General features: G+C 50.6%; 1 protein-coding gene across 16 annotated transcripts in view; it reads left to right on the top strand.

Annotated features, from left to right (window-relative positions):
* The window catches only part of APBB2 (amyloid beta precursor protein binding family B member 2), a 362842-nt gene that overhangs the window by 333128 nt on the left and 14222 nt on the right, over positions 1-15492 (top strand). For 9 of the 16 annotated variants that reach the window (XM_043871214.1, XM_043871219.1, XM_043871215.1 and 6 more), the window contains one exon: positions 7824-7829. The exons of 6 other annotated variants lie outside the window; for them this stretch is intronic. In XM_043871214.1, the coding sequence (XP_043727149.1) occupies positions 7824-7829 (6 nt within the window). Of the gene's footprint in view, positions 1-2637; positions 5986-7823; positions 7830-15492 lie in introns of those variants that run through there. One more of the 16 variants, XM_043871223.1, reaches the window with a different exon arrangement.

The following is a 15492-nucleotide window of genomic DNA, read 5'->3' as shown; positions in this document are numbered from 1 at the left end:
GCAGGCAGGGAACGGATGGACTGTGATCCTCAAGCCATCAGTTGCGACCCCTGACTTAAATGACCTGAGTGGAAACCACAGTGATGACTAAAATAGAAACCTTGTCCTTTGGAAGCAAGAAGGCTTGGTCACCTTTGGACAGCTTTATGGTATTCTGAAAACCAGTCTTCAGAGAGCGTTCCTGAAGAGGTCTGGCTGGTAGGAGTACCTCTGTGACAGACCATCATTCACACATCCCCCAGCCCACACTTGAGCTTCTTCTGGATGAAGACATGTTAATTCTATTTGTCAAGTATAAAGACATATGGACAATAAAAGGAAGGTAAACTCACAGTAAAAATAAGATGCCACCATGATGGGATTGTGATTTTGTTTTTTTTAAAGACTTACCATATTTGAGGGAAAAGAAAAAATATGCTAGCTGTGTATAAAAAGTAACCTTACCAAATAGGAAAGGTGTGTCTTCTTTCAAATTGTATCAAGAAGTTAACTCCTGCTGTGTGTGTGTGTGTGTGTAGTCCAGCTCTGCATCCTTCTTCTGCCTCAGCATGCATGGAAATGCCTTGTCTGGGGTCTTTTCTGTAAATGATAAACAAAAGTTTATTTCTCAAAGAATACAAATATGAAGACAGTTATCTGGGGAGTCAGTAAATCTTGATAGAAATCAACGTACAAGAGAAATTTATATATTGATTTCCTTAGGAGCAGAGGAGCCGTGTTTCATTTAGACAAATGTTCTGAAGAAGGAATCTAGTTAGGGGCTCTGGAAACACTTTCTGTGGAGATGATCAGGGTATAGATTTGCTTTGCTTTCATATTCAGTCACAAGAGATTAATAATCTTCTCAGAACTCGCCTCCTGCCCATTCAGATAAAATATATGTTTTATTAACATTGTTTCAGATGACGTGAGAACTGAATGTGAACTAAAGTCATTTTTAAAGCGCCAACTGTAATAAACAATAGCAGGAGAAGAATCCAGCCAAGTCCCTATTATTCACAGCATTATTCCCTTATCAACGTGATCAGGGATAAGGGGGAATGACCTTTGTTTACACTACTTATTGATTCAGAAATATTTGATTATTTGTTATGTGCCAGGCAGTGATGAGTGAACACTTACCCAGGTGGTGAGTAAGCAAGGCAGAAAGGTTCCCCGTGAACACAGATTTTACCTTTTTGTCGGGGGGAAGGAAGGACAGACAGTAAACAAATAAGCAGGGTAGTTTTAGATGCTTTGAGAGTCGGCGGTGACTGGGTGGTCTGGAGGGGTCTTCTCCAGGTGATGACGATAAGAAGAAGTCCTTGGTGGGAGATCTAGGGGACTGAGTGTCCAGGCAGCAGGAACAGTGGGCACAAAGGCTCCAAAAGCAGGTGTGTTTGTGGACAGGGTGAGCCAGAGCCCCGCAGCTACGGAAGAGGCAGGAAGTGAGGTCAGAGAGACAGACGGGGTGGGCTGGGGGCTGGGGCAGAGCAGGGGAGCGACGGGATAAGTGTCTGGTGTGTAAAGAAGGAAACTCTCAGCGTTCGCCCTGGAAAGTTATTTAGACCAAGCACAGCACTTAATTTTTGTTATCAGGTCCAGTTGAGGCGGAACCAAAGCTCCAACAGCATTGGAGACAGGATCGGAGAACTGAGGCCGTCTTTCTTCATCAAGGGGTGGGATCCTGGGGAGGGCCCATTCATTGGCAGGGAGGCAGGCTCAGGTGCCAGGCGCCCCCCACCCCCACCCCCAAACACAGAGCGATGAGACTGGCCAGGTCAACCTGTCCTCCATTTGTGGATCCACCACTTTTTTCGCTGTGTGGGTTTTGAACCTTAGAGTCTCTTATAAAATGAGAGTCGTGAGGCTCCCATGAAGGGTTATTGTATGGCCTGGTGATGATGTGTACGGAAAACAGAGCCTGGCTGGGTGGCAGGTTGAATAATGTGGGAACCACTAGTGTTATTTGCTTTTAGCAATCAATCACCCTAGTGTCGGTGTCTGTTTTTATGTAGGTATTATTGAGTTTACAGAGCATCAGGGATACTTGTATCTACAGTAAGTTTCCAAAATTCAAATGACGGTAGAATGTCTCGGCTTTTTGTGTTATCTATACTAGTGTTCCAACAGAGGAGCCCGCCTGCTTACAGTCCATGGGGTCTCAAAGAGTCAGGCATAACTGAGCAGACAGACAGACATACTAGTATTCCCTCTGTCTGCACAAAGGAATTGGGATTGTCTGTATAAGTATAGCCCTAATACTTTGGCCACCTGATGCAAAGAACTGACTCATTGGAAAAGACCTTGATGCTGGGAAAGATTGAGGGCAGGAGGAGAAGGGACGACAGAGGGTGAGATGGTTGGATGGCATCACTGACTCGATGGACATGGGCTTGGGTGGACTCTGGGCATTGGTGATGGACAGGGAGGCCTGGCTTGCTGTAGTTCATGGGGTCGCAAAGAGTCGGACACGACTGAGCGACTGAACTGAACTGAACTAAAGCCTATCCTTGGTGGTTCAGACGGTAAAGAATCTGCCTGCAATGCAGGAGACCCAGGTTTGGTCCCTGAGTTGGGAAGATTCCCCTGGAGAAGGAAATGGCAGCCCACTCCAGTATTCTTGCCTGAGAAATCCCATGGACGGAGGAGCCTGGCGGGCTATGGTCCACGGGGTTACAGAGAGTTGGACATGACTGAGCGACTGACACTCTCACTAAAACCTCTGGAAAGTTTAGAAACAGGTTTAAGAATGTACCTTCCCCGCCAGAGGCTCTCGATGAGGCTGGGTGCGTGGAACTGAAAGGAATTCACCCACAGGCTCACCGTGGTTCATTTCTGGGCTTTTGTGTTTGTGTGTGTTGGCCACGCCTTGCGGCTGTGCGGTATCCCGATTGTCTGACCAGTGATGGAACCCTGAAGTGAAAGTGTGGAGTCCTGACCACTGGACTGCCAGGGAGGTCCCTCGTGGTTTTAGCTCAGAGCCTGGTCTGTACCAGCCGGTGGTAGGTGCCCTCATGGCGCTTTTTGCATGAAAACCACTTGCCTGGTGTAGGGAGCTGTCATCTTCCCCCAGAGTCCCTTGTTCTTGAACTTTGACAGGGGCTTTCTGGATTTCAAAAAACAAAATCAACTGTTTTGCTTTTGTTTACCATCTCTGCTTTCAGGAAGGAAGCCAGCCCATGGCTTTACAATTCATGTATATTTTACATTAGTTTTATCCTTTGATTATGCCCTAAACTTTATATCTTGAACATGGCATGAATTATCTCTCACTTGACAACTAAACATAAATATGTGTGTTCTCTTTTTGCTCAGATATTCAGAGAAGCAAGGTGGTTGTGTTTTGTTTTGTTTTTTGAATTGTAATACAGCACAGATGCAAGCAGATGCTCATTAATTCTTGCTCCCTTCAAAGATGGACTTTAGAAAATTTCTCATTTCCTGGTTGCTCTCAAATATCCTTTTTTGCCTCATTAGTAAGCTGACTGGTAACTATTGTGTCTTCTCTCTAGTGGCATGAGAAAGTCCTTTGTTTAGAAAAATGTGCCTTGAATTTCAATACTCTTAAATCACTTTAGATCCTCAGCTTCACACTTATTCCAGTTGGAGCGTCAGCCCCTGTGTCTGCCAGTCAGCAGTTAACAGGCTGCGTGGTGCTGGGAAGGGAGCTCGTTTTGCAGAGGAAGGTACACTTGTCAGAGGTATATTCCTGTTGCCGTTTGGTCTTGGGAAGGAGAGGCTTTCCCTGAGCTGGATTGCCTGAAACTTCGAAGACACCAGATGGTGAATTTGCATAAATTCAGAATTCAGTTCAGAGATCATTCACCTGCAGCATGTGGATTCTAAAGGGGTCTATGAATGAGTTTCTGGGGTTATTGAACTTTCTCCCTCACCCCCTGAGATGGTGTGTCAAAGTGGGGGCCTGTAGACATTTCTTTCTGGAATGTTTTCATCAGAGTTCAAAGGTTTCATGATCCAAAACAGGTTAGGAACCTTCCTCTTGGCAGACCTTCCTCCCCTCCTCCCCCTCAACTGGTAACCACACCCGGCGGTGTACACGTCAGGTCCACACTGCGGGCCGTCCCACCGTGAGTCTGACACTGATTAACACGCACCGTCCCTCCAGCACGAATACCTTAGGAGGTGAGTTACCAGTATTGCTCCTGTTTCACAGAAGAGAAAACTGAAGAACCAAGAAGCTCGGGGCCTTGACGGAGGGCAAGTAATGAATAAACATCAGGGACGAGAAGCCTGGAGCTGGAGGAAAAGGGAAACTGTTAGCTTCAGGAGTTGGCACGAGAGTTTTCATGACACGAAGTTTTGTGTCTTTACTTCATTGCCGTGTGGCTAATGCTGGTTTGTGCTGGCGCTCAGATGGCTCAGAAGACTCTCAGTGACGAAAGACGAGCATCAGAAAGTGGCACGAACCAGCGAGTTCTACAGACACAGACCGAGAAGCACCCTGGCAAGCCTTTGCTTTACGTGCTCGGTTTGTGAAGCACGGACCGTGTGCGCTGCATAAGAAGTAGGTGGCTGTGCTGGGGAGATCCGTCTTCTTCCAAAAGCCAGAGTAGGCATTGTGATTCTGGCATGCTATTTGGTTTTTTTTTTTTTTCTTTTAGGAATTTTCTATTCATTGGGATGCCCAGTTACACATGCCAAGTAGTTCTGCTATTTCAGGCTTTTTTAAATGAAAACCTTGCCAATTACCTACTCCGTTCATTTTCCCAAGAAACCGTCGCTGAGAGCCTTGATCAGGCAGCGTTCGCCTGTGTGGCTGGTGTGGAACTGATCCTGGGGTTGAATTCTTCCCACTGGCATCTTGTACTGTGAGAAGGGGGAGTGAGCTTACGCCTGACTCTAAATTTAGCCTTTCCCGCTCTCAGAATGGCACGTCTCACACAGAAGGCCAACTTTGGGCTGATGTTTCTTCCCCAGCACATTGCACGGTGTGGAGCTGGTGAAGCAGCTGCCACCCGGACTCTTATGCATTTTTTGCATGACATTTCAAAGATCGCTGTGAAGTGTCCCCAGTTACGGCTGGTTCTCTCTTCAACCCTTAGGTCAAGCAGTGTCTATTAACCTCAAATAAACAGACCTTGTTAGAAGCTCACAGTGTCATTTTTCTGAGTCCTGCCTTCAAGGGAAAAACATAGTAGGTACATATAGATGTATCTCATTAAGTGAACCACTAGTAATAATTCTGATTTTAAATAGCCAAGGCACCAATAATATACCCAAAAGAAACAGATTGCATCCTCGGGTGTCTAGACTTAAGGTTACTTAAGCATAATCCGTATACTAGGCATAAACTTTTTATCAAGAACCAGAAGTACCTGGTGTAAATCAAAAGTTTGTCAAGGAAATGCTGCCCGTGCATCTTTGTATTAAGAGTCAAAGCACTTGAATCCTAAAAATCTGAATATCAGGAGAGTTCACATTTTCCTGTCCCTGGTACTTATTCACTGTTTGCCCTCAGGTGAAGGCCTTAGCCTCTTCGCTCTCCATTGTCCCTGTCTGTCTTAGATGAAAAACCCAGGATTCAGATTAAGTGACTTGTCCAGTGTTTGCTCAAACCGGGACTAGAAGCCAGACCTTTGGATCCTTTGCTGATGAGCTAAGTTGCCTACAGACATTGGCTTTGATAGGGGGCAGTGCAGAGGGGCAGAGGAGGTAACCTCTTGCTGTGGTAGGTGGTGCCCAGCAGATCCGAGGAGAGACCACAGATTTACCCCCAAGTGACCTCCCTGCCATGGAACATGTTTTGTCTCAGTCGCTGCCCAGCCCCACGCAGCTGGGACATGACACCATCAGATGACCTGGTGACGATAACCGTGGCGATACAGTCTGTTCCACTTGTGACATAGCAGGTGTTCTTTGCACACAGCATCTCACTGAACTGGGTTCTCGTGATTACCCTGAGCCGGGGGTCCTTGTCCCTTTTTCACTGACTAGGAAGCAGGTCCCGAGGGTCACAGAGAGGAAGCCCAGGATAAAGAGAGGGTAAGTCCCCAGCAGGGTTTGAACACAGCTCTGACCACTCACTTAGCTAAAGGGCTTCTCTTGGGAATTTCCAGCTCCTTCTCTCGCTGCAGAAGTTCACAGCCACAAGGTGGCGGGGGGTGGGGGGGCTTGCTCCTCTGTTTACCTAAAACCCCAGTTGCAAAACCATTTGCCCCGCTTTGAACACTTGTGCATAGTAACCTGTGGTTCATTCGGGAGACAGACCGTGAGGCGGTTCTGCAGGACTGTGAAGAAGCGTGGGGTCCGTGTCTTAGCTGCATTCTCAGAAGACCAGAACTGAGTCCTGCAGGCCCACAGTCAGATGCTGACCTCCCTAGTCCTGCTGTGTGACCTTGGGCACGCCCCTCAACCTCTCTCAGCTCGTTCCCCTTTCTATCGGGGAGAACGTGGTGGTTACCTCGGCAGGTCGCTGCCAGGGCAGCACAGGGCCAGCCCTCAGCAGACGGTCGTCTGGTGGTTGCTCCTGACTGGAGCGTGACTGGTCATCCCATGCACCGCAGTGTGGCTACCTGAGACTTAAGAGTGTGCGTACCACAATGCTTTTCTCAAGTGCTGAGGCAGATGCTTACAGATCTGTGTTACAAAAGTTATATGTTCTTATTGCATAATATTCAAATGACTATATTAAATACATTCCTCTGTAATCCCGTCTCCAGATCAGAGGTGATGGCTTGGATGTTAAGCTGTTCTGAATATTTGGCCATGTATATATTGAAATTCACACTCAAACTTTTTTTGTGGCTTTTCCTGTAAGACTGTGTATCTGTGACTTGGCTTTTTTGCTTCCACCCCGTTGAATAAGATGCCACAGTCTCTGTTCAGAATCAGGTGGACAGCCCCGCCTTTCTGCCCAGGGACCGTACCCCGCTGTCTCTCACCTTCTGATTTCAGCTCCTATCTCCTCAGGGTCCTGCTGGCCGCTCCGTGACCCTGGCCACAGGGCCCCTGCGGAGGCAGGCGTCTGGCTGTCCTCCTCTCTGTTATCCAGCCTCTTCAGCTTGGTCAAGTGTGAACCTGCCTGTGGCCAGCGTGGGGCTCTGCCCTCGGGCCCCTTCACGCTGGCGGTGCCCAGACCAGACAGGTGGTGAGCACTCTGGGTCGGGAGGTTACGTGGCTTCATCAGGGTCCCCGTGGAGGCTCAGAGCCCCTCCAGGGGTGGAATTCAAAGCGTTCAGCCCCAAACCCCAGGTTGCCACCGGCTGCTCCCCACGTTCCATTCCCTGTCTCCCCTGGCACAAACCTGTCTTCTCACCCTTGAGCTCGTTTCCTGGCCGGGCCGCGTCCCGCCTCTGCCCTTGGCCTGCTGCTCTGCCTTCGGCTGTCCTGCTTGGCCGCCCTCTCTGGGTGCAGTCCTGGGGAAACCCCTGGATTGTGACGCTGTAGCTCCACTAATCACGTGTCGGAAGTGCTAGTGGAGCGGGTCAGGCTGTTGCCACGCCATCGTTCCCGTGTGCTTTTTATCGGGAGCAGGTGGAGCTGGAAGAAGATGAGCACCCTGCTGCTGTTCTCTGCAAACGGTCTCCCGTGTTTCACTGTGATATTTCAGGCTTGATTACCTCCCTCGGTTGATACGAGCCTCTGTCAGCTCAGCTGGCATCTTTTGGCTCCATCGTGAAGTGGCTCAAAATACACGCTTCTGTGTGAGGGGGTTCAGCTAAGATAAGCACCGAAAGGCTATTAATTACAGCCAAGCTGGGAAATAAGGTGGAATGCCAGCGCTTGGAGTCGATGTTAACGGGCCTGTGTTATTTACCGGATGCCGCGTGAACGCTAACGTGTTGTTTCTGCTCTGTTCCCTCATGCCTGCCCGGATTCAGAGAGAGGTAACCGGCCGATTTTCACTTCTCCCCCTCTTCGTGCTGTCTCCAGTGTCTAGCGAAGCTCATTTGCTTTCCTCATGCCCCTGTCGCCTTCATCACAGCCATCGCTGTCTTTGCAAGGCAGAACTTTTGTGTTAACTTTTTCTCATCATCATTGTTATGTGTCCTGCGTTCAAAACAGTGTGGAAGTGCCTCTGGGTCCATGAGCCTCTGCTGCTTGACCCTGTCTGGGGGAGGTGATGGGCAGAGCCGTGACTGGGTCCCTCTCACTGCTGGCTGAGCAGAATCTAGCCAGCATGCAGGGGAGAAGACATAATAGAAATATCAGGCTAGGCACCGGGTTGTGTAAGGAGGCTTTTCGTGCTTTGTGGAGATCTAATACTAGGACTGGCTTGTTAGGACTTCTCTATGGAGCTTTGTTGGTAAGGTTTGACTCTAGGACAACAGCCAGAAGGACTGACTCAATTTCAGTCTGAATTATTAGCTAAAATATATGGAATTCTTCTCCTCTCTTCTCACATCTAGAAGAACATAACGATGGAAAGGCTGCACCTCCAATGAATGGTATCTGTACCTCAGATGTGTGTATTTTCGGTACTCTGAATGTCAGCCTGACCACTGGCCGACTGGGGGCTTTTAAGCCCCATGATTCCTCAGCTCTGCTGCTGCTGCAGCTGCTAAGTCGCCTCAGTCGTGTCCGACTCTGTGCCACCCCATGGACTGCAGCCCACCAGGCTCCCCCGCCCCTGGGATTCTCCAGGCAAGAACACTGGAGAGGGTCGCCGTTGCCTTCTCCACTGCATGAAAGTGAAAAGTGAAAGGGAAGCTGCTCGGTCGTGTCCGACTCTTAACTCTATAACTTCATAAAAGCTCCGTTTTTGCTGCAAGGAGAACCTTTGGGGATTTTTCCTGTTGAAAGAATGATGGTCAGTGCTGCTCGGCAAGGTGACGAGACCCCAGCTGGAGCCTGTCCCAGGCGCCCCCTCGGGAGGAGGCGGGGAGAGGCTGGGCTCCACCCGCGGCCGCTTCCTGCTTGAGGCTGAGCTGCGGTCATCGCTCAGCAGCCCGAGGGGAGGGCGACTGGACAGGCTGGCTGGTGATATTTCCACCGTCCGTCTCCCGGAGGGCATGCTTAGGAGACTGGGGGAGCTGGATTGACTTTCTCACTCCTTCTGAGACGGCCCTGGCCCCTGGAGGTGGTGGGAGTTTCTGGAGGATGAGGGCCGTGGGTTTGGACACCAGCTCCCTGGTCTAAAGTCCCCACCAAGTCTTGTGGGAGCCAATGGTGAGAATGTGTTCACGTGTTTGGTAGGTCCTACCCTCCGAGTTTATTCAGGGCTCCTCTCTGGGAACCAGTTGCTCTGAATATTAACAGCAAAGGCCGTTCTAGAGAGGGCTACAAACTCTGGTTTGCCCACATCAGCTGTAGTATTTATTTGCAGGCGGTCGCTTTTCAGATTTGCTGTGTGCGCAGCCTGTGTGGCTCATGAAAGGATTCCCTGTGGAGAATGTGTGTTTACGCAGGTGATGAGCTGCTAGAATGCCCCTTCCAGAGTTTACAAACTTAGCATCTTCTTAAGCTTGCAAAGAAAGTTGAGTTTACCAAATCGGAGCCTGAGCTTTGTGAAATTAGTAATGCCTGCATATGGCGTGTGTGCCACTGGGTGAAATAAGAAAAAGCAAAGTGGCTCGTACATGTGTGTAGCCAGTATGTATGTGTAACCTTCTGGATTAATTAGCCATTTAGGAGGAAGGCATTTCTCATCCCCTTTCCCTCTCTTCCTTTCCCCAAGCCCCCAAAACAATAGTTTCAAAGTGCAATAAGAAAATAAGAGCCATCAGGCACAGAAGAGCAGGCAGCCTTGAAAGCAGGACTCCTCCTTTTAGGCCCTTTGCAGGTGAGATGAAGAGAGAAAGCCCCTTGTCCTAAAGGGCTGGAGATGGGATGTTTGGACCAAATCTCCTTGCTGCTCTCTTGTCCTTGTTTGCAGGTGGGACCTGTCCTCTGCAGGGATAACAACTCTGTTCGCTTATCGCCTCTACAGAAAGATAAGCTGGGAGCAGAGGGTCTTAGGAACATTTCAGCAAGTGTTATTATATTCGTACCCCTGCGAGGATTTATTAAAATGTCCTTTGTGGATAAGGAGACTGTAGGAGACTGTATTTCAAAGTGGACTTTTTTTTTCTTTTTACTTCTTTTTTCTCACTTATAATAACAACAAGTATTAATCTATGTCTTCCATGTGCCAACGTGTGTCAGACATAACGTGTATTTGACCTGAGCAACCAAATTGTGGAGACTTCTTCAGGAGGGCTAACAGGAAAGATTTAGCGGGGAATCTAACAGAAAGGAGAGAGCTGCTGCCAGACACGTCCTGGCTGTCTCGTGGGGGACGAGGGCCGTCTGGAAAGCAGAGCCCAGGCCCATAGGCACATGTTGTGGGGAGGCAAGTTTTCATTCATCATTAAGAGAAAATCTGTGTTGGTTTGTGGGAGTGTCCCAGAAGTGGAGCGCCTCCTGATCTGTTAAGTAAGTGGGGTTTTATACACGACCCGTTCTAAGTAGCCCTATCCGCGTTGCTGTGGGAGGGAAGAAACCTTAGCCTGGGTAACCAACCACGGAGAGGTCTGTAAAAGCCTCTTAGGTTCCTTTAGACGAGGGGTAAGGCATAAGCCAGTTTTCATTTATGTAAGAGTTGCGAGGGGAGGCATTTAGGGAAAGGGTGAGCAGTTCTGTCTTGGCAGCTGTTTAATAGAACCCATTTGAATAAAGAATCATTGATTCATTCATTCTACACAGATGGATTAAGCCCCTGCAGGGCGGTTAAAATGCTGCTCAGCTGAGGACAATGAAAGCGCTCTTTTGTCCTTTCCCTTTGCCATGAAGAAGTTTGAGGCTGTTGTGTAAGATGTCTTGGCACTGACATTTTTCCCTGGCGGAACTCACCGCTTGTCCGCTGGGGGAGTCCTTACTGGGGAGCAAAAGAAGAGGAACAAAAAGAGCTGGAAACACACGGGTTTCCAACTAACGGTGAAAGCAGCTGATTCCTGGTGTTCCCTTCTGTTACACTCTAAGGAGGAGACACAGCTGTGACCCTCCCACTTCCTGGTTGATGGAGGAAACGCAGTGATCCCCTGACTGCGGGAAATAGGCGAGGCGAAACTCCAGAGGGGACCAGCACGTCTCTCGCAGACGTTCCTCACTCCAGGAGAGAGCTGCAGCAGAGGACAGAAGCGGCGCTTGCTGCTCAGTGTCCACCCAGTGTCTCAGATAGACGGGCATCTCGGGGGATGTGTTAGAAAAGACGGCCTGCGCTGACTGGGCCTCGGGGGCCATCTGAGCCAGTGTGCGGTTTTGTGGGTGACCACGCCAAGGCCCTGGCGGAGGCATGAGCCCCCTGTGGGGCAGGGAGCAGAGGGACATGGAAGCCCATCCGAGCCTATCTCAGCTCTGAGACGCAACACTCTCGGGGCTGTGACCCCCAGGTAGCTGCAGCCCGCGTGCCGCGGGGGGCTCTGAGAGGCAGAGTCGGGGGCGGGAGACACTGCGGGCCGCAGGGAGGAGGCTCCTGCAGTGTGCTACAGCTGGCTGACCGCACGCTCACAGGGTCAGGGCCCGACAACCCCCAGCTCCCGGAGCGCTTCCCTCCCAAACCCCCATCCGTGGTGCTGGGCTGATTGATCAGGAATCCTGTAGCTGTGGAGCTTGGCAATTAAAGCAATATCTTGTCCCCTCAGGATACAGCAGAAGCTCTAGAAAATGTTGAGGTGCTATTACATACGGGTATAAGGACTTTTAGGATCATAGCACTGATCAGGAAAAATGTCTGAAGGGCTGAGTCAGGCCATGTCTGAGTCAGCGTGAAACTGGGTGTACGTCATTGACTGTCCTCTCTGCTTTAATGTGTGTTTGAGAAGCTCCAGGGTGAGAAGTTTAAGAAAGGAGAAGGAAAGGCAATGCACTCCCAGCTGCTTCACGCTGAAGCTGGGACCCAAACACCATTCTCCAGGGGTGGCCCGAGAGGCTGAGATCACCACAGACGTCCGTGGCGCTGAGACTGGGTGGCCTGCTGCTCAGCCTCTGTGGTCCTGGGGGCTTCTTCTGAAACCCCTTCCCTTGTGTCCTTGGAGCCAGCCTGCCCTGGGCTTTCCTCCTTCCCAGCACTCCTTTTTTCATCCTTTCATTGGGCCCTTGGCCTCAGACAGGCCTTCAAATGCCTTTCCTCCCAGCACCCAGGCCTTGTTTTGTTTTCTTACTCCCTTCCCTTCCACCTCCTTTTCTGTCTTCAGCCGCACACACCCCCCACTCCACCCGCCCAGCTCCAGACCTGGCCTCAGCTCAGGGACTGAGCGTCCACCTGATCGGTGGGCCCCCAAACCCCTCACGCATCCTGTCCAACCCAGAGCTCACCAGCCTCCTTCACCAGATCCTTCCCTCTCCCATCCCCAGTGCGAGGGCGCCCAGCTGTCCCAGCAGGGACTCCGGGGCTGTTCCGGACTCTGCCTCTCAGCTCCCACACCCGGCAGTCCTGCAGGATCCTTCCAACGCCCCTTACCCACCTGTCTCCTCCACCTTCCTGTGACCCACTTTGTTCTACCAGAAGGAACGTTTTAAAACACACGTCAGGTGGGGTCACGTGTCATATGACAGACTTGATGGCTCAGAGTAAGAGCCAGATTCTTGCCAGGACATGGTCCGACCTCCCTGCAGCCATGGACCCTCACCACAGTACCGGGGTCCTGCCTCGGACTGGGAGGTCTTCCGGACCCTCCGTGGGCTTGCTCACCTGTGTGCCTTTGCTCACGCTCCTCTGAGTGTTCCTTGAACCATCGCTGCCCGCTCACCCTGGGGAGCTCCTTGTGCTTAGAGATGCAGCCGAGATCTCACTGAGCATCTCTCACTGAACAGCTGGCTGCCGAGGCCAGCGCCTTGTCTGTCTGTGTTTGCATCTCTGCTGTGTCATAGTGGCTCAGAGGTGTTTGTGGAAGTGAATTGAGTGTTACTTTTAAACGTAAGTTCTTATACTGTATCACAGTCTGGTTAGAATGTAAAGCCTACTGCCAAGTGTATTAGTTCTATATTGCTGCCATAATAAATTACCACAAACTTCGTGGCTTAAAGTCACACAGGTTTATTCTCTTAATAGTTCTGGAGATCACAAATCTGGTCTTAGAGGTGAAAAATCATGGTGTCAGCAGGGCTGTCTTCCCTCTAGAGAAGCCTCCCCACTTTCCCAGTCTTCAGAGGCTGCCTGCCTGCCTTGGCTTGTAGCCCTTGTGCCTGTTCTTTTACTGATAATTCCCTCTGTGAGGCAAGTGCCTCCTCTTTCCCTTGGAAGCGTGTCAGGCCCACCCAGGTAATCCAGGGTCACAGCCCCAACTCAGCATCCTTCCCTCAGTCCCACGTGCAGAGTCCTCTTTGTAAGGTCACCTATTCACAGACTCTGGGAGTTGGGACAGGAATGTCTTGGGAGGGTCGTTATGTTGTCTATAGCTGCAGCCGTTTTCAGAAATCAGGTGCTGAAAAGGCAAGATTTTACAACAACCAGTTTATAGGTATTTGGATTTCATCCTGAACAATGATGAGATTAGCTCAGCCATATATTTCACTCACAAGAAGGAAGTTGTCCGACTTGTCTGTGCTCCAGGCCTGAAAGTGAGTTCTTACAAATCCTCATTCTTGGGGCTTTTTGCTCTTTTAGGGTGACTTTTAGGGTGACATGCAAATCTCCTGACCCCTCCACAGGGAAGAGACGAGGGAACTTGTTTTCTCTTGGGAGGTTAAATTACCAACAGATTTCCGCCTCCCTGATCTATTAGCCTGGTACCTAGGAGGGAACAGGAAAAGACAAAGCTGTTTTTAAAAAAAAAAAAAAAAAGTCTCAGAATGCCCCAAACAGCCTGTGCTGCTAAGCTGCCCCTTTGGGAAAATGTGGATCAGATGGTCGCCTTAGGCCTTAATCACTTTCTCCTGAGCCAGAAGAAGATGAAGATTAATGATAATAATTTTAAAAAATTACTCCTAAGGGGTTGCATCTGGAAGAGCAGAGGGCCCAGAGCTGAAGCGTGATGGGAGGGATCCATTGCTCATCGATCGGGGCCGGCTTGGCCCTCCCTGATGGTGGCCTTACTACACTCGTGGGCCAGCCGGCAGTCACAGGGCAGGGTGGGTCTTGGGTGCTTACATCATAGATTATCAGAGCCAGAAAGGAACCCTGGAGAATTCCGTCTCTTTCAACTTCATGCCCGAGACTGTATAGCTCGGTGGAATCAGGAATGGGGCTAGAAGTTGGGGTGCCTGGGTCCTGACCCGTTGCCCTCTGGCTGTCCCTTACTCTCTCAGAGAGGACCGATGCTGGTGAGGTCTCTAGTAAAGGTGGGGTGTAATGAGCTGTAATCCTTTGTGGTCCAGAACGCAGACCCTGTCAGCATTCAGACACAGGCAAGGTGCTGGGGGCCAGAGGGCCAGGGGCTTTTGAATGGGGCCATGCAGAGCAGATGGTGTAGTGAGCTGCAGACCACTCAGGATGGTGAGTGCACGCCTGGCCAGGCAAGGGCAGGTACTGTGCGTAGACATGGAGACCCAGCTTTCTGGGGCAGAGGGGAGAGCTGCTCAGTTGGCCTAAGGATGCTGGAAGAGTTGGTGGGACACACTTTGGAACTCCAGAAACCCAGACAAAATTTTTTGGACTTTCCATGGGTGACCACAAGAACTTCAAAGGCTTAGCATCAGAAAAGTGCTGACTGACCATGGAATTTTGAAGGGGAAGAGCAGTGTGTGGCAAGACACTGCGTGTTATCACTTTAGGACCTGTCCAGAAAAGAGAAGTAGCCAGAAGGAGGGAGGCCTGAAATGACTTCCCTCGAGCATGGTCTCCAACCAGAGTGATGCCTTCTCATCGTTTCTCAAGTCATGTGCTGTCTCGATGGGGGTTGGGACCAGGAAGGGCCCCGGGAGCACAGTGTGGAGCGAGGCTGTCGGTTCAGTCGCTCAGTCGTGTCCGACGCTTTGTGACCCCGTGGACTGCAGCACGCCAGGCCTCCCTGTCCATCAACCAACTCACGGAGCTCACTCAAACTCGTGTCCATCAGGGTGGTGGTGCCATCCAGCCATCTCATCCCTGTCGTCCCCTTCTCCTCCTGCCCCCAATCCCTCCCAGCATCAGGGTCTTTTCCAGTGAGTCAGTGCTTCGCATCAGGTGGCCAAAGTATTGGAGTTTCAGCAAGGCTGTGCTCACCCCCAGAGTCTGGGTCCAGCTTCTCACCCAAACCCAGCCTCAGCCCACGGTCAGAGCACCCATTGATACCTCTGACCTCAGGCCAGCTTTCTCAGTGGATAATAGGGTGCCTGCCGCTTGCCCTGTGCTTGAGAGAGGGGGGCACTCAGTACCAATTGCAGCCGGGCCCAGAGACTGGATGAAATGAGGGTGAATAAGGTGAATAAGGCACACAGTCATCTTCACAGAGCTGCGAGGGGGTGTGGGGAAGACAGAACTCACTCGTGAGAAGCAGACACTCATGGTACTCAGTGGTGAGTGTTGTGTGTGCAAGGAGCACGCCGGCCTTGGACAGGGAGCTCACCCAGCTTCATCCAGGTCTTCAGCGGTGGCCAGAGCCTGGGGACCGCGTGAGCAAAGGCAGGGAGGCGAGACCTGCCTAGACATCC

Source organism: Cervus elaphus, chromosome 17 (genome assembly GCF_910594005.1).
Source record: "Cervus elaphus chromosome 17, mCerEla1.1, whole genome shotgun sequence".
Classification (NCBI taxonomy): domain Eukaryota; kingdom Metazoa; phylum Chordata; class Mammalia; order Artiodactyla; family Cervidae; genus Cervus; species Cervus elaphus.
The sequence above is the reverse complement of the archived record's forward strand: the minus strand, read 5'-3'. Positions and strand labels throughout refer to the sequence as shown.